At 46.3% G+C, this 20999-nt stretch overlaps 1 protein-coding gene across 2 annotated transcripts in view; it reads right to left on the bottom strand.

The window, feature by feature from the left end:
* Positions 1–20999, bottom strand: part of COL5A1 (collagen type V alpha 1 chain) — a 234267-nt gene that overhangs the window by 32949 nt on the left and 180319 nt on the right. For both annotated transcript variants that reach the window (XM_063316318.1, XM_063316317.1), the window contains exons 39-46: positions 17682–17789; positions 16755–16844; positions 16611–16664; positions 4734–4841; positions 2153–2260; positions 1138–1191; positions 572–625; positions 14–121 (exon numbers count right to left, since the gene is read on the bottom strand). In XM_063316318.1, the coding sequence (XP_063172388.1) occupies positions 14–121; positions 572–625; positions 1138–1191; positions 2153–2260; positions 4734–4841; positions 16611–16664; positions 16755–16844; positions 17682–17789 (684 nt within the window). The remainder of the gene's footprint in view (positions 1–13; positions 122–571; positions 626–1137; positions 1192–2152; positions 2261–4733; positions 4842–16610; positions 16665–16754; positions 16845–17681; positions 17790–20999) is intronic.

Here is a 20999-nt window from a genome sequence, read left to right as displayed (position 1 = left end):
TTTTGGCAATTACCTGCAACCCAACTGGACCTGGAGAGCCAGAAAATCCTCTTGGCCCCTCATCACCTTTCTGACCAAAAAGTCCTTGTTGCCCACGTGGACCAGGTTCCCCATCAGTTCCCTTGGAAGAAAACATATATGTTTATAACTAAAGGAACATTAAATGTTAGACTCAATGAGCTCTTTGAATGTCATGCAGAAGAAGACCAAGCTCTCTAATATGCATTAGGCCATAAAAAAATACAGCCATACAGGCATCCATCCAACAATTTATAGAACCTAATTCTGTAGAGTCCAACAATAAAGATGGCCCTTGAACCAAATAATTTGATTTGAAGGGCCTTATATTTGAAAAGTTTGATCCCAGAACTACACATTGCATGCATCAAGAGGATAAAAAATAAGCAGGGGAGAAACTATGGGGAAGTGACACACAGACACTTCTTTTCTCTTTCTGCGATGAATCTCCATCTGCCTCCTGCTTAATCTAAAGCCATGGAGGGTTGGACTTTTTAAGGATCAGCCTATGTTTCAACTACAGAGAACCTTAATCCACAGAAGGCTTACGTACCGCTGGACCTGGTTGGCCAATTGGGCCCTGTGGACCGATGGGACCTGGTGGACCCTGGCAAGAAACAAACATGTGTCTTCAAAGAAATGGCAAACAAGTTGGTTGAAGTCAATCTAAGGAGGCCAGTGCAGAAAGCCAGTGCAAACCCATCATTCTGTAAGACTGCCCAGTTTCCACAGATGCTCTTGACTAGCACTGATACCGTGCTAGATTTGACCGGAAGTATCACCCCCTGGATTCTGCCAGAGTCCTCTAACTACAGTGATGGATGCTCAGAAATAGGAAATCCCACTATAGCTTTTCCTGTCCAGGTTGAGGAGAGGGCTAAAATATAGATCCTTGCCATTCTAAATCTTGCTGAAGAAGTAACAAGGTACTTCCCAATGAATTTTCACTGTTGGGTAACTGAGTGTCTGTCTCTGTTCAGAAGTGGTGGGATGGACTCCACTTCTAAGTTAAGGTTTATGTGGCCACACTCATTACTGTGGCCTCTGGCCCACCCTGAGGGTGGAAAGGCTGGAAAAGCAGCTTTGATTCTGGAATGCTCACACCAAAGCAGTCCTCACCTGTTCTCCTTTGTCACCTTTGCTTCCTTTCTGTCCTGGTTCACCAATTTCACCCTAATAAATAGAAAATACCATTCTGTGATACAAGCAGAACTGTCATATGCAACAACCAGTGAGAACCTAAGAAAGGAAAGAAGATTCTTGGATTTACTCCATATCTTATACATCCTTAAGAAATTAGCTAATTTTTATTAATTTTGTCTGATCCTAAAGAATAAAAATGAAGAATGAATACATCTCTCGGTAGATTTTTTTTTCAGGTGAAAGCTGGGATTCCAGAAAAATTTGAAAAATCAAAATCATTTTGATATGTTGAAAAATTTCTTGGAAGAAAATCATGCATGAAACATGACTGGCATTGCAGAAATGATATCTGAAGAACATTTCTGCTTTTAATATTAAAAAAGCCTTCCTAACACTAAGAGCAGCTGGACAATGACCCAGAGAGATGCTGGGCTTTCCTTCAAGTGGAGATGGGACAAGCCATTCATCTGGAGGGCTTTACCTCCAATTCTTGCACTGAGACGGCCTTAAACTTAATGGCCTCAGGAGCCCCTTTCTGATTCTGTTTCCATCAGTCTCTGAACAGGTAAAACTGCTTTACGCCTTGTTGCAGCCTTTTGATAGGACATTTGGCAAAACCATGGTTTTGAGTACTGAGCAGAGAGTATTGACCATGGTTTTGGGTAAATTGTGCAGATTTGGGTCAAACTGTGTCAATATCTTGCATCTTCAGTTTATGGACAGACATGGCCCTGGCTTCATGGCTGCCCTTAGAAAAAGGCTACCACGTTTCACTTGGAGGGGCAACTGTTCTTCCCCTAAGATACCCAAAGTCTAGAGGAAATGGAACAGCCAGTTCTGAAGATTCCACATTTTCACTGCCTGCCATTTGAAATCATTTCACCAAAGAACTGGAGGAAAGTCATATTCTTGCAACATGTTTGTCACACTACATGCAGAGCAATCAATCCAAGGAAAGCCAGAGAGTTTTCCTGGCATGGAAGCTGCCTACCTTGTCTCCATCTTCCCCTGGGGGGCCAACAGGACCTGCAGGGCCTGGCAGCCCAACTGGTCCTTGGATGCCATCTCGTCCAGCTGGCCCTTGAGGGCCTTTCTCACCCTAAGCACAAGGAGAAAGTCAAACTCAGAAGCTATTGTTCCTTTCTCAGGACAGAGAGTATTTTTTAAGGCTTTCTTTCTTGGGATAATAAGGGAATTATGAGCAAATTATGAACAGGATGGATGGAGACCCTTCCCTGTGGCCTGATTGCAATAAACATGGTTTCATTTAGGCTGGGAAGCAGTCTTAAACAGAGCCCAGCCTGAGCTTATGGACTTAAGGCAGGGAGTATTTCCCCTGCCAGATCCTGTGGCTGTGATCTTGAAATTGATCTTGAGTTGGGCTGCTCTGTTGCATCACCATCCTTCCAAAAGCTCTTCTGAGCCAGACCCTCCATTGAAATAGCTTGACATTCCCTGCAGTGCTCCAGGAATTCAGGAAAGAGGGGGGTTGGGAGACACTGCTGAGGACTGATGCCAGGACTCTCTCCATCAGGGGCTGGGGCTTTCTGCCACACAGAGATTCTCTCCTGCCCAAGGACACTTGGTGCCTCCTACAAGGCACATGCGGTATTACACAGCTCAGGGAACAGCTGGCATTCTTTCAGATTTCATTCAGCCAGTTACTTCAGCTGGATAACCAAAGTGGGGCAAAAACAGCCAAGTCTATTCCCCATCCCATCATCCCAGGAAGAGGCCCAGAGAATAAAAGATAGTGGTTTGTGGACAACCTTCATGTACATTTGCAACACTGATGGATCTTTCTTTCCTCTCCAGGATAACTGGGTAAAGAAAGACTTCAGGAGTGGAAATCAGTTTGCTTGGATTGGGCAGCAGCTTCAACATTTCATTTCTCAAAGGCCCAGAGAGGGTTGGCAGGAGAGGGGGTTAAGGAAGACCTTGCCCTTCTTTTGTCATCTGCTTCCGCTGCTTGAATATGGTTCCCAGAGAGCCCCTTCCTTCACCATTGGCATCTGAAGCAGCAGTGACTGATGACTCAGACCAACAGCCCATCAGCCTCCTGAAAATGTTTTCAATGCCAGGGCTGTAGCGCAAACATCCCTGATGGAGCTCAGAGAGGAGATTAGTGCTATGAGCCCAGCGACCATATTTCAAACCTTCTCCCAGTGCATAAATCCCACTGATGGTAGTGGAGGGGGGGAGGTGAGCATGGATCTGTACCAGCAACATCTCTGCTTAATGCAAAATCATAAGGCTTCTCTCCTCTCCAGGATCTATGAAATGCAGTTGATGGGAGTGCTGCTGGCTCCAGGAGATTTCTTCTTCCAGGCAGAAAATGGTAACACAATATTTGTTTTGTTGGGTCAGGCCACACTCATTAGACCAGTAGTCGTTAATAAAATCACCTTAATGAGGACACTGCCTCCTGTCCCTGGTGGCTTGTCCCAAGCCTATGACCCCTGGCAGGTACACTGTCCATGGAGCTAACACACCAACAGGGCTGCCTGCCTTCTCTGTGCCTCTCTGGGCAAGAGAAGTGGAGGCCAGGTGTGCATTTGTGAGCAAGTCACTAAGGCAGTCTGACTTAGCACTCTTGCCACATTCTCTGGTTCCTACGTCAAGGAAGGAAGCCAGCAGCTCTCGTTCCATGCAATGGAGCAGTGAAGTCCTTCCTTCTTTCTCTCAGAAGTGAACTAGCCAATGGCAAGTGGACCATGACACAGAGACAACAATATTTATGGCTGGTAGAAGCATGTGGAATGTGGGTGTGTGCCTGCAAGAGAAGAGAAGGCTACAGAGAGAAATGATAGCAGTCTACCAGTCCTTGAAGGGCTGTCCTAGGGGAGAGGAGGGGGACATTCTCTGTAGTGCCTGAGGATAGGACAAGAACCAACTGGAGCTGTGGGGGCTCCATCAAGGGAGGCTTCCAAGTGAAGGTTGGGTGGCCTGAGGACTCTTGCCTTGGACTAGAGGCGGACTAGGGTGGACTCCAAGATCCTTTCCAATCCTAGAATACTATACTTCTATAAACATGGCCCCATGGGAGGAGATTGTCCATCCACTAATTGGCTGCCAAGATAGCCATGCCCAGTCAAACTGGGCAGGTTTCTCCCCATCTCTGCCTCTGGTCCCCAGAATTCGTTCTACTGCCCTGGGCTGCAGTTCCCTGCCATTTGCATATAAGCCTCTGGAGTGTATGTGGGGCTCTGAGGCTTTGCCATAAATAATGGGGAAATGTATTGGCCTCCTCTTTTCTTTGCCTTCCTTCAAAGAATCTGCTTCTCAGTCTGTCAAGGAGAGCTGGAAGAGGATAAGCCAGCAGCAAAGGAAGTTGGCCATCAGTGTCCTCCTAGAGATCATCCTGCAAAACGGTCCCCAGCCACCCTGCACTAATGACCAGCCAGAGCTGGCCAGTTCTCACTCCTCCTTAGCCCAGCTCCAAAATGCCCTCTCCAGATCCAGAGGGGGCCAGGGTCCCAATCCTTTGGTGTTCCAAGGAGTGCTGGATGTCTTGCCAAGTCAGCTGCTGAATCTGCTCCAGCCAATGCTTACGAGTCACACACACAACTTACCGGGGCTCCTTTTTCACCCGCAGGGCCAAGGGGCCCTTGGGGTCCAGGGCGTCCTGGAAGACCGATTGGGCCAGCTGTTCCTGCAGGACCTCGCTCACCTGGAGAGCCCTAAGAAGAAGAAGGAAGAAGAAGAAGAAAATTAGTGAACACTCCATCAGAAGGCAAAACTGCCAAAGAAGGAGAGCGAATAGAGGTTGGGCCACTTTGGCTACTGGCAGAGCCAGTGGCATCTCTCTCCTGAAGCCCTCCACAGGTGTTGAGATGGATTGCCCATGATTGCATCCATGCTACCTACAGTAGCTATTCCAATGACTGTGAACATCTGGGGGTCAAGATCAGCCAGATTACTGGTTTGGGGCAAACCTGAACAAGCCTTTCAAAGCCCACCTTGGAGGACCAGAGACGCTGTGTGAGTCACATTCCCCAAATTGGACAACTATCTCAACTCCTTCCAGGTGTGCTGGTATGGGAAATACTGTTCTGCCAAGAATACAGCCCTCCCTGGCATTGCTGCCCATTGCAGCTGCCAACTTTGAAATCCCATCCACTGAGACCTGAGGCACAGTATAAAGAGCACAGAAAGGGCAGAAGTTGTGCCATGAGTAGATTGAAAGAAATGCAACACCTGTAGGATGCCCTTCTGAGTAATGAATAGAGCAGTGTCCAGGGTGCGTGTGACGGGTATGGAAAAAGGTAAGATTGTGGGTGCAGCATCATAAGGCAAGCCCATCTCCTTCTTTATGTGTGGGAATTGCATCATGACATTCCATCTAGCATCTTGTCTCTTTCCATCCCCCTCACACTCCTGTGGCTGAAGGGTAAAACTACTGTAAAGAAACAAAGAAACATGAGGAACAGCATCCAGGTCTTCCATATATCTTGGGTGTGTCTGACCAGGTTAGAAAAATACTTAATAAAAAAGGATGGAATTAAGGTTTAAGACAGTAGACAAACCTGTTGGGTTAAAATATCAGCAATCATGTCTTTTGATTCACAATATTTTAACATTATTTCTCCTTTGCTTAACATATCTTTGATATATTGATATCTAATATCGATATGTTTTGTTCTACTTCTGCAGGCTTCAGATTTTGCCATAGCAATGCAAGCTTGATTATCCTCATAAACAGTTATAGGCTGGTTCACTTCCATGCCTATGTCTTTTAACAAATGTTTAAACCATGTAACCTCATTACAGGTTTGTGTTAGAGAATAAAACTCTGCTTCTGCAGTGGAAAGAGCAACAAGTGTTTGTTTTCTAGAATGCCAGCCTAAGCTAGATCCAGCAAATTGAATTAAAATCCCAGAAGTGGATTTTCTGTCACTGACATCTGCTCCCCAGTCAGAATCGGCAAAAGCCTGCAATTTCTCAGTTCCAGAGGCATTTAGCTTCAGGCAATAATTCTTTGTTCCTTGCAAATACCTCATTAACCTCTTCAATGCTGCTTTTCCAGTAGATGTAGGCTTCTCTACCTGTCTACTTAAAATGGCCACAGAATTTGAGATATCTGGGCGAGAATGATTTGCAATGTACAGTAAACTTCCAATTGCAGATCTATAGTTCTCTGCCTCAGTTAATTGAGTTTCTCCTATATCTTTCTGAAAATCTATTATCATCAGAGTAGAGACTGGTTTACAGTCTTGCATATTAAAATCTTCTAGGAGCTTTTGAATTTTACTACGTTGGTTTAACAGAAAGCTACCATCCTTGTCTCTGTGTACTTCCAAACCTAGGTAATTGGTCAAAACTCCAAGGCTTTTTAATATGAAATGGCTTTTCATGAAGTCTTCAAAATCAAGCCTTTGTTTTTCTGTTGATGTGAACAGCAGCAAATCATCAACATAAATGCACAGATACATACAGCCTTGTTTGTCCTTCTTCATATATACACAGGGATCTGCTTTTCCTTTTTCAAAACCAAAATTCTGCAGTTTTTCATCTACTTTTTGGTTCCAGGATCTAGCAGCTTGTTTTAACCCATAGATTGACTTCTGCAGTTCACAGACTAGATTCTCCCCTTTTTCATAGCCAGGGGGTTGCTGCATGTATAATCTGTGGTCTAAATCACCATAGAGAAATGCAGTTTGAATGTCATAGTGGTGAACTGACATTCCCTTGAGTGCAGCAACTTTTAACAGTAATCTAATTGATTCACCTTTAGTAACTGGTGCAAAAGTCTTGTCAAAGTCTAAATCTTTCCTTTGAGTGAACCCTTTTGCAACTAACCTTGCTTTATATTTTTGGATTTTGCCATCAGCATCCCTTTTCAGTTTGAAAACCCACCTACAACCCAGACAGCGTTCATTGGGAGGTAGATTTACCAGTTTCCATGTTTTATTTTCTTTCAAGGATGCTAACTCCTGTTGCATGGCAGAATGCCAATTTTGTGCAATCTCAGGTGGTAAAGCATTCACTTGTTCTAAAGACTCAGGTTCTGTGAATATGTGAAAAGCCTTTACTGTTTCAGCCTGAAAACGTGATGGAGGAACGCCTTTATTACTCCTCTGAGATCTGCGAGGTAATACAGGGCTTAAATTTTGACTCCTATCACTTTCCTGAGAAGCATCTATCTCATCAGACAGATCTTCAGTTTGCTTTTCTGGTTTAATGTCCTCATCAGGCAAAAGATCACCATCAGCAAGTCCTTGCTGTTCTCTTGTGGTGGTCAGTTCAACTGGAGAGCTAGAATTTAATCTCCCCCAGTTTTGTTCAGCAAAAGAAGTGCTTTTGCTAATTATTCTCTCCCATTATGAACCTGTAGCTCCTCTGGCTTTGTTCATAGCCAACAAAGATGGCTTTCTTTGTTGTGGGGCCTCCTTTCCTTCTCTGTTGTTTTGGAATGTGAACCCAAGCAGTGCTACCAAACACTCTAAGATGGCTTACCTTTGGTTTCACACCATAAAACAAATGGAATGGAGTGTCCTGAATCATAGAGTTATACAACCTGTTCTGAACATAAGTGGCAGTAGATATGGCCTCTCCCCAGAACTTAAAACATAATCCTGAATCTTTTAACATGCATTCCATCGCATTTTGTAAGGTTCTGCCCTTTCTTTCAGCAACACCATTTTGCTGAGGGGTGTACAGGTTAGAAAGAATTTGTTCTATCCCTTTTTCCACTAGGAACCTTCTGAATTTTTGAGAAAGGTATTCTCCTCCTCTATCACATTGGAGTGCAGATACAGGCCTAGGGAATTTTCCATTTGCCCATGTCACAGAACTTTTAAATTTCTCAAATGCCTCATCTTTATGTTTTAAGATGTAGATAAATGTGTATCTTGAGAAATCATCAATGATGGTCATTGCATACCTTGCTTGTCCAAGACTTGGAGCAAAAGGACCAATAATGTCAGAGTGTACAATTTCCAAAGGTCTAGTTGTAACTCTGTCACTGTGCTTACTCACAGGAGCTTTTAGTGTTTTGCATTCTTTGCAAACTACACAGTCTAAGTATTTATCACAGGGTTTTATCTTTAGGTCAGCACACAGCTGTGGCATTTGTGCTATATACTTGATATTAGCATGACCAAATCTCCTGTGCATCAGGTGTACACATTGGTCATGATATGGAGTGTTGCCAACTGCAGCCTTGCAGCTTGGCTTCCTTGCATTTTGCACAATGTACAAGGAGTCTTTTAACACACCAGTAGCACACAATTTCCCATTTTTACGTATCTCACAACCATTTTTCTTAAATGTTATGATATACCCTGTTGCAGCCAATTGTGCCACAGATAAAAGGTTTGATTGTAAATTTGGCACATACAACACACCTTTTACAGTTTCTCCTAAGCAGGATAAATACAAGTCACCTTGTCCCATAATTTTGGTCACAGACCCATCAGCCAAAGATACACTTTGTCTTTCAGTTTTAGACAGTGACACAAAAGAGCTTTTACAATTACATAAATGACAACTGGCCCCAGAATCTAACACCCATACATCAGAATTACCCTTCTCAGCAACCTGTGCAATTTGGGTTGTCTGAAGAGCCTTCTTCTGTGTTGCCCTTGTGTTTTTCTTCTCTGTCTTTCTACTCTTGGGTCTCATGGCACAGTCTCTTTGCAAATGTCCAGCTGAACCACAAGTGAAGCATCGCTGGCTGGCTAGCGCTGTGGCCTCAGGTTCCTTTCCCTTCTTTTCCCTCATTTTCTGGTCTTGCAGCTTTCCAGAAGAGATGGGGGGGAATCTTTCCTCTCTCTTCTCCCATTCAGCGAGTAAGCACTGTGTAACATACGATGGGGTGAGGTCTGTTTCAGGCATAGCCTCCAGGGTACAGATCAGCGTGTCCCACGTTGCATTCAGTGAGGACAGGAGGATATATGATTTTGTGAGAGGTGTAAATTCCATTCCTCTCTCCTGCAACTCAACAAACAGCTGCTGAATATAATGCAGGTGCTCAGGAAGGCTATCTCCTTCTGCAAGGTAGGCTCTGTACAGCTTTTTCGTCAGAGTAACTTTACTCCCTGCTGTTGCCTTTACATATAAGTCTCTCAAAGCGTCCCAAAGTTGCTTTGCAGACTGCATGCCTCGCACGTGGACTAGCTGATTGTCCTCAACTCCCAAGATAATGGTGGCTCTAGCCTGCTCATCCTGTCTCAGACATTCAGCACTGGAATTTTGGGGGTTTTGCTCACCAATAGGCAGCCAAAGATTCTCTCTGCGAAGATGCATCTCCATCTTCATGGCCCAATTCAAATAGTTGGTCTCTGATAGGCGCTCCAGAGGCATCGCTGAGGGCTGGGAGGAAGAAGCCATGGCTTCTTCCTTCTTTTGCAAGTCACCTCAGCTAGCTTCTTTGTCCTGTAGACCGGCAGTTGCTGGAAAATCTCCAGGTGGCTCCAAAGAAAATCTTCACAGGTCTTTGCTACCTGCCTTTAAAGTGTGCATGAGGTGTGGAGTTGATCTCTCTTTTCTCTCTGGGGTTTTACTGGGTTGTTTACTGGGCACATAACCTGTTGGCAGATGCTGGGAAAGCCTTTAGCCCAGGAGAGGTCAAAAAAGTCACACACCAAGCATTTCTATAAAAATAATTTATTTACAGAAAGCAAAAAACAAAAACAAAACATTTAAAGGACTTAGCTCCCTTTGGAGCAAGCCTTGCTTGCCTACATTGCCGGCAGAGAAAAAAGAGGAAGTGAGAACAAATCCGGGCAGGTTTCCTCCCCCCGCCCCCCAGGTGATTTGCATGAAGCACGTGAGAGGAGACAATCTAATACAACCTTTTAACCCGGCCAAAATGATTAGGCACATATAGCAGTCTTAATCTGTTAGTAGGAAAACCTCAACAAAACCACCAAAAGATAAACTCCCCAAACTAAGAGCCAAAGAAGTGTATTAAACACATTGATTGATAAAAACTGATTGAAATTGATAAACCTCTGAATCATGTCAATAGCGAGGAAAGTGACTGACCATTGTTCACGGACCGGGGGGGAGGGTTGTCTTTCTGCCCCCCTGAGCCCAGGCAGTAACCAAGGGCATGAGATGAGCTCCAAGGCCAGGTCCAGATCTACTGTCAGACTCCCCGATCAAATGTTCCCAGAACATGTTTATTGGACTTGCATCCATCAACATAAAACCCATGTCAGCAGACTGCGAGTCGCCAGAGGGGAGGGGGACTTTGACTGGAGTGTGAATTATTTTGTTTGGGTTAGATACCTCTGCCCAAGGTTAATGGCCAGCATACTGTTCAAGCCATCTGCTGGTACGGGGAGGCGTATGCCTTGGAGGGTAGTAAGGGGGGGGGGTTAGAAGTTTGTGTGATTTTAAACTACAAAGCATGCAGGAAATGCCATTCGCAACTTTTACCTTGTATTGGACGCTTCACTTCATTAAACAGTTAAATGAGCAAAAGCCTCTAGACTCACTCTAGACTAAGTGAATGCTTGAGCATTCTGGTCATTATATAAAGTTGCGAATCCTTCACCTAGAGACTCTACCTGGTGGTTCACCACCCAGTTGAGAGTTGAGGAAAATGTCCAAGAAACTGAGACAGAGGGCCAAGGAGTCCTTACCCTTGGAACACACTGACAAAACCATCCTTTATGTGAAAGCAGTGGAGGAGATGGAGGGGCTGATAGAAGATGATGGGAGTGATGTGGTCGAAGAGAGCACGGAGGCTGCAATAGACTATACTGCCGAGCTCAAGAGTGCACTCATTACCCTGGATCTGGTCCAAGAACCCCAGATGCTGGAGACGAAGGGGCCATGCCTGGAGTCGGGACCGGCTGTGACGGCTGTCAGAAGGGGCAAGGCGGGGATTACCCAGCCAATTGAGGCCCGGGTGAGGATCCTGAGTCCCAGCTCCCAGGGGTCTGGGAGTGAGAAGGGTACTACCTCCCAAAAGGTCTGGGGTTTGGAAGCAAGAATGTGTGCTATGAAAGAGATGATGCAGGACATGTTGAAGGCAATTGACTACTTGGTGTCCCAACAATATGAAGGGTCAGCCACACAGTCCAGAAAAACCTTGCCTGATTGGAGCGGGGGGCACGGAACCATGACACCACCCAGACTACCCCCCTTGCCACCTAGGGCCCACAGAAGTAGAGGGCAATCAGTGACCTGGGACGATCCAGGAGCCGAACCTGCAGCTCCAGCCCCTGCGAGGAGCATGCTCAGAGATAAATTTAACAGAGATCCCCAGCAATTGTCATTCTTCATGATGAATGTGTCAATCTATATGTGAGAGTGTGGGGGCTTCTTCCTGACTGGGTACACTAAGGTGAGCCAAGTGGGGGCTAAGCTGAGGGGTGCTGCGGCAGATTGGTTTGTGAAACTCCATGATGCCATGGCCCCCAAACTACATAGTCTGAAGGAATTTATGCAGATCCTGTGAGAGAGATTTGAGGACCCATTAGATAAGCTCAGAGCAAAGACCGTGTTGCAGCAGCTGAGACAAAGGGAGAAAAGTGTAGCAGAGTATGCCATGGAGTTTAAGGCTCTGGCAGGTAAAATACTAGACTGGTCTGAAGTGGATTACTTTAAAGGGGGGCTACAACCCAAAATCCTACGATGGGCCCTCTGCCGAGGCGATCCACCCACATTGAGAGAGTGGATCTGTTTGGCAGGAGAGGTGGAAAATACTCAGTATCAGTTCTGCAGACAGCTGCAAGCCCAAGTTGCTGGCAGAAATACCATGGCCACCAGCCAGATGTCCTTGGCCCTGAGGAAACCATTCAGGCCCAGGGAGGAAGCTAGGGACAAAGGCTGGAAGAGGGGGAGCTGCTATAAGTGTGGGAAAGACACCCATTGAGCTTCCATGCCCACGTGGAGTTGGGGCAGCAGAGAAATCTGGCGGAAAACCAGCCAAGTCCCCTCCAGCGAAGCACAAAGGCTCCACAGCGGCTGCAGTGGCTCGCAAGAAAGCAGTGGTCAAAATCCCTGAGGACTTCGAGAAAGACTCTGAGGAGGAATTCCCACAGCCAGTGGGAAATGAGGCACACCTGTTCTGAATCATGCCAATGTACAGGTGGAGAATCCCGGGCACAAAACTCCCTCCTCTGAGGAAGAGGATGATGAAGACCCCATGATGAGTGATGACTGTTCCACTTTACTTATTCAAGTTGAGCTAAAAAACCGAAGAACCCGGCACAAAGCTAATTTAACTATGTTAGATTCCGGGTGCACCAAATGCTTAATCCACCCAGCTCTCATTAATATCCTGAATCTTAAAGTGAAGAAGCTCAAAGAGCCTATAGTTTTTACCCAGATGGATGGAACCATGGCTCATGGGGTGCCTGCAGAGTTCCGTACCGAGACTGTTGCCATGTGCATAGGGGGCCATAAAGAGACTTTGCAATTCATAGTGGCCCCTATTGCCAATTATTCAATTATTCTGGGGCTTCCTTGGTTGAAAAGCAGGAAACCACAAGTGCAATGCGAGACTGATGGCTTAAAATTCATGGATGGGGCTTATGCTACTGCAAAGCAGGAGGTTAAGCACCCCCCAAGCCAGTTTGCTGGAATTTTGATTAGGCAATGCCAGATGCTAGCCGCCGAAGCTGAATCTGTGATCCCCAGTCAGTATTGGGATTTTTCTGATGTTTTCGATGAGACGGAATCAGATAAGTTGCCTCTACATAGAAAAACAGACTGTGCCATTGAGATTGACCCTAAAGCCAAATTGCCAAAGCCAAAAATGTATGCCATGTCAGAAACGGAGAATAAAGCATTGAGATTCATAGATAAGAACCTGGCCAGGGGATTTATTGAACCAGCCAACTCACCAATGGCTGCCCCTGTGTTATTCAGAGCAAAAAAAGATGGCACCCTGAGGCTTTGTGCTGATTACAGGGGCCTCAATGCTATTTCTGTAACCAATCAGTACCCTCTCCCCTTGATGAAGGATACTGTCTCATTTGACAAAAGGAAGGATTTTCACTAAAAGACCTGCGAGAGGCTTACTTTAGGATCCAGATTAGAGAGGGAGATGAATGGAAAACTGCCTTCAACTGTCCCTTGAGTTCTTATCAGTACAAAGTCTTCCCCTTTGGATTGGCTGGGGCTCCAGGCGTCTTTATGCAGTACATCAATGAGGTTTTACACAACCACCTGTACAAAGGGGTCCTAGTCTATTTGGACGATATCCTAATCCATACAGAAACAGAGGAGGAGCATGTCTGCCTTGTGAGACAAGTACTGCAAAAGCTGAGGAATGCCCAGCTGTATGCTAAACTGTCAAAATGTGAATTCCACAAAACCCAATTGGACTACTTGGGATTTCCACCAAGGGAGTGGAAATGGATCCTTCGAAAATCCAGGACATCCTAGAGTGGGAACTCCCATGAACCAGGCACCAACTCCAAAGTTTCCTAGAGTTCACCAATTTATACGGCCAATTTATCCCCCAATTTGCGCAAATTGCCTTACCACGACTGATTTATTAAAGACCAGGGGTGTCATGAGTAAGGATGGCCAGCAGGGGGCTCCCATCCAGGCTGTAAAGCGCATGCGTAGCACTGAGGAATTGGGTAGCCATTCCAAGAGACACAGATTGGGCCCGCCTTAGCCTTTGGGGTTTATATGTCTGGGTTTTTCCCATGCTTCTTCAGTTTGTTAGGATTTTCTGTTTATGTAGCAGTAATAAAACACTAGAGACCTGTTCCTTGTCTCAGTGTGGTTCCTGGCTGTTAGGACAAGGGGGAAGGGGGAATCGCATAAGGTGACCACACTGGGTGCATGCTTAAATTGGACTCCTGAGTGCCAAGCCGCATTTGAAAACCTAAAAGCCCTTTTTACGGCTGAACCCGTTTTAACACACCCTGATCCAGAACGCCCATTTATCATACAAGCAGACACATCTGATCAGGCCATAGGGGCTGTGTTGATTCAGAAAGATTTGAACCAGATCCCTCGACCCTGTGTCTGTCTGTCCCGCAAATTCATCGAAGCAGAAAGGCGATGGCATGTTTGGGAGAAGGAGGCATTCGCTGTAAAGACAGTGCTCACCAATTGGTGACACCTTCTGGAAGGCGCCAAACATCCTTCTGAGGTGTGGACTGATCATAAGAATCTACAGGCACTGTGCACCCTGAGAAAATTAAATGGCAAACAATTGCGCTGGGCTCAATTTTTCAGTTGCTTTAATTTTACCTTAAATTTTTTCCCGGGCAAGAAAAATTTCTTGGCAGATGCCCTTTCGCGTCTACCCCAACATAATAGCAAACAAACTGAGGTGGTAGACACTGTTTTCTCTGAAAAATAATTGGGTCTGGCTTGTGTAATGTGCCAACAAGCAGTAGCTCCAAAAGTGAAAGTACAATCAGACTTAAAGGAGGAACTGCTCCAGGTGCTTGCAAACGATCCGTGGCTACAATGCAACAAAGCCAATTTAACAGAACAAAATGCGCTCTGGTATTGCAATGAAAAACTTTACATTCCAGAAAGCCTGCACCCAAAAATTTTGCCGTGTTCCCATGACAGCAAAATGGCTGGCCACTTCACTTCACTTTCACCAAAACCCTGCATTTAGTGAGGCATCAATTCTGGTGGCCCACCTTAAGAACTGACGTAAAGAATTATATCCTCACTTGTCCTGTCTGTGCACAAGCTAAACACAAAGGGGGCAAGCCGCAAGGATTGCTCCAACTGGTTGCTTCCCCTGCTGCCCCATGGAAAGAAATTGCAATGGACTTTCTGGTTGATTTGCCAAAGAGCAAAAATAAGACTGCAATTTGGACTGTAATTGACTTGTTTTCAAAACAGGCACACTTCATTCCTTGTGCTAAAATTCCAACAGCCCAGCAATTGTCTAAATTCTTTGTGCAACATGTCTACCGTTTGCCCAGATGTCCTGAGCATGTCATTTTGGATCATGGAGAACAATTTACTTCTAAATTCTGGAGGTCCTTTTTGAAGTTAATTGGGGTACAGCAATCATTGAGCTTGTTGAACCATCTGCAAATGGACGGAGCGACTGAACTGGTTCAGGCTACTCTAGAGCAATTTTTATGCCGCTATATAAACTTTCAGCAGGATGACTGGGTAGACCTGCTTCCATTCGCTAAAGTACCCTATAATAACTCCATTCACCAGAGCACAGGATTTACCCCTTTCCAAGTGTATCTGGCCAGGACTTTCTGCCTATCCCAGAACTTCCCCTGAAGCCACCCTCCAACAGTTCAGCGGGTGACTGGTGCGCAAAAGTCGCTTCCAACTTGTCATTAAGCAAGCTTTAAGTGAGGTACAGCAAACCTACAAAAAATTTGCTGACCGCAACAGATGCCCTCAATGGGACATAAAAGTGGGAGACAATTTCCAACAAATTTCTTAAGTCTCACCAGACATCCAAAAAATTGGGACCCAAATTCATTGGTCCTTTCCCAGTTGTCAAACTTATAAACTCAGTAACTGCACAACTTGGACTTCCTCATAATTTAAAGAGGCTTCACCCTTTTCCATTGCAGCTTGTTGAAACCTGCCCAGGATTCTTCCAAATGGCACCCTACTTCTCCTCCCCCAACTCCCATCATGACTGATGGCCAGCAACATTTTGAAGTTAAGGAGATCCTGGACTCTCACATTCACCGTAGCTCTTTACAATACCTGATTAAGTGGAAACACTTCCCTGACCATGAATGGGTTTTCTGCCACTATGTAAATGCTCCTGCACTAACTCGCAAATTTCATTCTAAATATCCTGACAAGCCTTCCCCTTAACTAACCTTCCCTTTCCTTCTTCCCCCTACTTTCCCTTTCACATGCTGTTGTTAACTTCTGTCAAGTTTTTTTTTCAGGGAGGCGGTATGTCAGACTCCCCAATCAAATGTTCCCAGAACATGTTTATCAGACTTGCATCCATCAACATAAACCCGTGTCAGCAGACTGCAAGTTGCCAGAGGGGAGGGGGACTTTGACTGGAGTGTGAATTATTTTGTTTGGGTTAGATACCTCTGCCCAAGGTTAATGGCCAGCATACTGTTCAAGCCATCTGCTGGTACGGGGAGGCGTATGCCTTGGAGGGTAGTAATGGGGGTGGGTGGGATTTAGAAGTTTGTGTGATTTTAAACTGCAAAGCGCATGGGACATGCCATTTGCAACTTTTACCTTCTATCGGACGCTTTGCTTCATTAAACAGTTAAATGAGCAAAAGCCTCTAGACTGTCATTGAGTGAATGCTCGAGTGTTCTGGTTGTTACATCTACATCTACACCAGCAGCAGGGCTGGTGTTGGCAAGCCGGCAGCCCAGCCCTTGTCCCACCTGGCCTTACCAGTGGAAGCCCTCAAAGGGAACTTGGCACCCTCCTTTTCTCCGGCTGCCCCGCCAGTCACATAGCTGGGGGGGGGGGGGCAGCAGCAGCTGAAAGCCAAAAGCCACCCAACCGAGCAACCTGACCCTCCTAGTTGATACCAGCCAGAGAAAGCTTGTACTTACCGCTGGTCCAGGGGGCCCTGGTGGTCCTTCATTGCCTTTCAGCCCCACAGGTCCCTGCAGGGGAGGGAGGGAAGTGTCACTCACTTGCAAAGTGGTCCAAAAGACAGCGGTGGCAGGAGTGGGGGAGAAGAGCTCTCAACTTACAATTGGGCCAGGGAGTCCTCGGTCACCAGGGAAGCCTCTGAAGCCTGGTGGTCCATCTTTCCCAGGCAAACCAGCGGGGCCTGGGTCACCCTGTAAGCAAAGGATCATGGCTCAGACCAAACCAAACCCTCCATTGTCCCTAAGCATCATCCCAATACGAGGCTGAATTAAGGATTCAGACTGGCAGTTCCAGATGGTATTTTAAGGGATGGATCCCCTTCCAAGATTAGTGTGATAAAATTTTGCAAGTGGATCAGCATTGATCTTAGAAGAGGGAATGCCAGAAGAAGTCCTTTTACCTTCTGATACTTCTGGAAGTCTTGTCTCTGATGAGAGTAGATCTGAAAACAGATCTAGTTCATAAAGGGATGTAAAGGAAATCTGTCTTTGGGAAGAAGAGACTTTGCACTGGCTCAGATGGCCAGTCCAGAATGTGTCCCAACAGGGGAACAACTTAAGTTAAAGAACTTTTCCACTGCAAACATGTGCTGATGCAGGGTAACTATGACACCACTGACATCATTTCACATGAATTGAGGGCTTTGCTTAGAATCCTGGAGTGGAAGCAATCATTGAGGTTCCACCCCCTGTTCAGTGCAGGAACTAAATTAGAGCACCCCTGGGAGAGGGCTGTCCAGGCTCTGCCTGAACACCTCCAGCCATCGCTGGAGAAGCCACTGCCTCCCTGGGATCCAGCAATCCCTGGGATCCAGCCACTGCCTCCCTGGGACATAAAATGTTCTATTAAGAAAAAATGAACTGCTATTCAGGAATACTTCGCTTGTTCTACACTTATTTCTCCCCAAGGAAGAACAAACCTCTACCACACTTCAGCCTTAAATCCCTCCAGATATTTAGCAAATCAGGGCCTTCTTCTACCCTGGATGCCCTCTCTGTCCAGTGAAGGATACCTCCAAGCAGACATACCTTTGTTCCTTCTTTTCCAGCCAAGCCAGGAAGTCCCTGTTCACCTGGTGGTCCTGGGGGACCCGGATGGCCACGTTCACCCATTGGACCAGTTTCTCCCGTGGGGCCCTGCAAGAAATGGGGAGGCACTTTCAAGACAGGCATCCAGATATTTAATTTAATCAGAAGAGGGAGTTGGGGGGCATTTCAGTGGATACAAGCTGGTGGCAAGCATGAGAAAAAGCCCAGGATGGGCACACAAACAAATAATTAGATAGAGGCAAGTTCATACCATCCACCTCAGACTGATGTAGAAAATACCCAGTGTGTTTTATTAGTGTCCATACACACCTTGAAACCTCCTGTCTACTCCATGGCCAAGACCAACAAGCAAAGTGTGTTAACAAATCAGAACAGACTGTTTGCATATTATGTGATGTCCAAACAAATAAAAGATCTTATAGTTTAATGTGAAAGCCTGGTTCACACCACCAACTAAAGACAGTAACTCGGTACCCACAATATATTGAGCCACAACCCCATTTGAGCTTGGTCTAGCAGATTGTGTGAACCCAGCAACAGTCTTTCTCACACCGTGCCCAGTGATGAGGCTCTGCAAATTGGCACTCCCAATTCTGTGCAGCTGCCTACATATTTACACTGGCTACTGTTGTTCCTTCCTCTTTGGGACCAGGGCCTAGTAGTAGGCATCAGCCCAGAAGTATTTTCCAGGAGGCCTGAGGATGGATTAGGCTGGTCTGCTGGTTCCTAGGACTCGGGAGGCAGTTACACACCTTGGAGAGCCTTCCAGAACCTCTCCAGACCATTTTTAAGGCCATCCAAACCGGCTGCCACAAGCGCAAGCAGCTAATTCGTGTTTAACTATACCCTGCATGAAAGCGTATCTCCTTCTGTTGCTTCTGAATCACCCTGTATTCATTTTGGCTTCCACCCTTCCTGCCTCATGGCTCAAAATCCTGCCCAACCAGGAGCCAGGGATCAGGACAGCACAGGAGTCTTTCATTTCAGAAACACAAGGGTGTTTGGAAAAGGCCACCTTAACCTGCAGAGCCTTCCATCTGGTGCCCCCCCCTCCAACTTCCTGGCCTGCTTGAGGGCTTCCTTTGGAGCATGAGGTTCTCTCTGAATGAGAGTTGGTCCTGTCCTGCCAGATGAGTCTTAACCACACATTCTGGAATCCTGGGATGATCCAGGATAGGCCCAGGAAAGCTCAGTTTTGAGGAAAGCTAGGCTGCCTTACATCTTCCAGACTGATCCCAAATCATGGAATGTAAGGGTTGGGCAGTAATTTAGAGATCATGTGTCTAACCCTCTGCCTGGGGTGGAACCCCCTGCTACAGGATCCTTAACCGATGGCAAATTCAGCCACTCTGGAGTCCTTGGTGCTGAGCTTGGTTGTGTGCTTACAGACATTTCATTACCCAACTAGGTAACATCATCAGTGTGAGGGAGTGTGGGATTTGCTGCTTGTTCATATACAGTAGCTTGCCCGTTCATCCCTGTACAGACCCTTCCAGTGAAGGAAAGTCTACTATCTCTGGGGCAGTCTGTTCTGTGGTCTACTCAACTGAATTCCCATTCAAGCTTCTGTTTGGGCAGCAGAACTACACATTTCTGGGGGCCTTCTTTGAGCCGCAAAGCACATTTGTCTTCCCAGCATGGCTGCCTCCCTGCCAATCTCTCCTGTCCTTTGCTGCTGCTCCTCTGCTCAGCCTCTGTCCCATTCTGTGAAACCATGCTTATCCGCTGCTGCTCATCTCTGCAAGAGAGACCCTCCACCTCCATATTCTCCCTATTTGTTTAGGGGCTTATTAATAGAATGCAGCATGAAGCCTGGGAGATTATGGTCACAGGTTGCTGTTCTGGCATTTTTGAGCTTCTGCCAATGCTGCCCCTTGAAAGGAGAGCAACATGAAAGGAGTGATCCAAGAGATCCAGGGCCCCCATCTCCACCTTGGCCTCCCTTCCCACGTGCTCCAGCCCTTTCGTGAGGACCAGGGCTGGACAGGTCTTCCATTTGGAGCCCCCTTGCTCCTAGGCCAGGGTTTTCTCTCCTTGGGCAGGGAGGCCCCAAGTGTCAGCAGGGAGCTTCCTAGAGGGAGAACCACTGCCCCATAAATCATCTGCTTGCTGTTCCTTAGGTGTCAGGGGCAGCAGCCTGCTTGGGCTGGAGGAGAGGCCAATTCAGAAGAGGCCAAGTTATTCTCAGAGTGACCACAGGAAAATTGAATCTCTGTTAAAATGGAACTTGAAATAAAACTGCAGTGCTGGTTAAAACCTTTCTACCTGCTATCACTTAATTGGGGCTGGTGAAGCAAATTCAGGGTTTGCAAAACATATTTCACAAGTCAGTGCAATATCCTGCAGCCACATTCACATGTCATGGAACGTTTGGGCTCCATTCCCCCTACTCTTTTGTCAGGTTTCCTTTCTTGAAGCTGGATGTTGTATGTAATCCCAACCTGTCTGGTTAGTTTATGATTCAGTGTAATCTGCAAACCCAGGAAATGAACTAATTCAGAAACCCAAATGAAGACGTGTGATCCAGCCACTGAAGGGGTTCCAGATGTTGCCAGGTTGAGAACAGACCTGCTGGCATTATTGGGACAAGTCCCACTGGTTTCAATGGGTCTACTTTAAATACGACCAACTCTGGAAGGGGGCTCAAGTCCCCAGTGATGGTGCAAATGAGTAGCTTGCAGCCATGGAATACTAAGGGAAGGTCTGCTAAAGGGATAGAGGAGATCTGCCACCAGCTTCTGAGAGCTCTCCCACAGCTGCAGGATAAGGAAGTCACATCCCTGATGTCGGGTCCCAGGATGCAGGCAAAAATCCTGCTCTGAAGCAGAAGGGATGAAAGGGAGGGCTCTGCCTGCCCGCCCTCCCTGGACACTCCCGGCCTTCTGAACCTGAGCTTCCCAGGAGCTGTGCAGCCACAGTTGCAGGCGATGCTCCTAGGATTGTTGTTAAGTGGACCTGAGCTCCTTGTGGTACTTTATAAACACCAAGCTTTTATGACTGGGCATCAGGTATTGGCTGGGAAACACTTTGGTTCCTTTATTGGATATAAAGAGCAGATTAACTTTGCAACTACATGGCGATTATTGATCTGAACAAAGGGAATAATGTCACACGGGGCCATTATCTTATGTCCTGGCTTGAAGGAAAACCATTATGGGAGGAAAATATTGCTAAACAACCATTATGCTCTTGCAAATTCCATTTGGTAATGGAGCAGGGCTTGTCCATTCAGAGTGATGTCTCTTATTTATCTCATATCTATGATCCAAAATAATTTGGAAAGATCAACCACCCCTG

The sequence above is a fragment of the Candoia aspera genome, chromosome 16 (genome assembly GCF_035149785.1).
Source record: "Candoia aspera isolate rCanAsp1 chromosome 16, rCanAsp1.hap2, whole genome shotgun sequence".
Classification (NCBI taxonomy): Eukaryota; Metazoa; Chordata; class Lepidosauria; order Squamata; family Boidae; genus Candoia; species Candoia aspera.
Note: the sequence above shows the minus strand (reverse complement) of the source record. Positions and strands in the feature narration are given on the sequence as shown.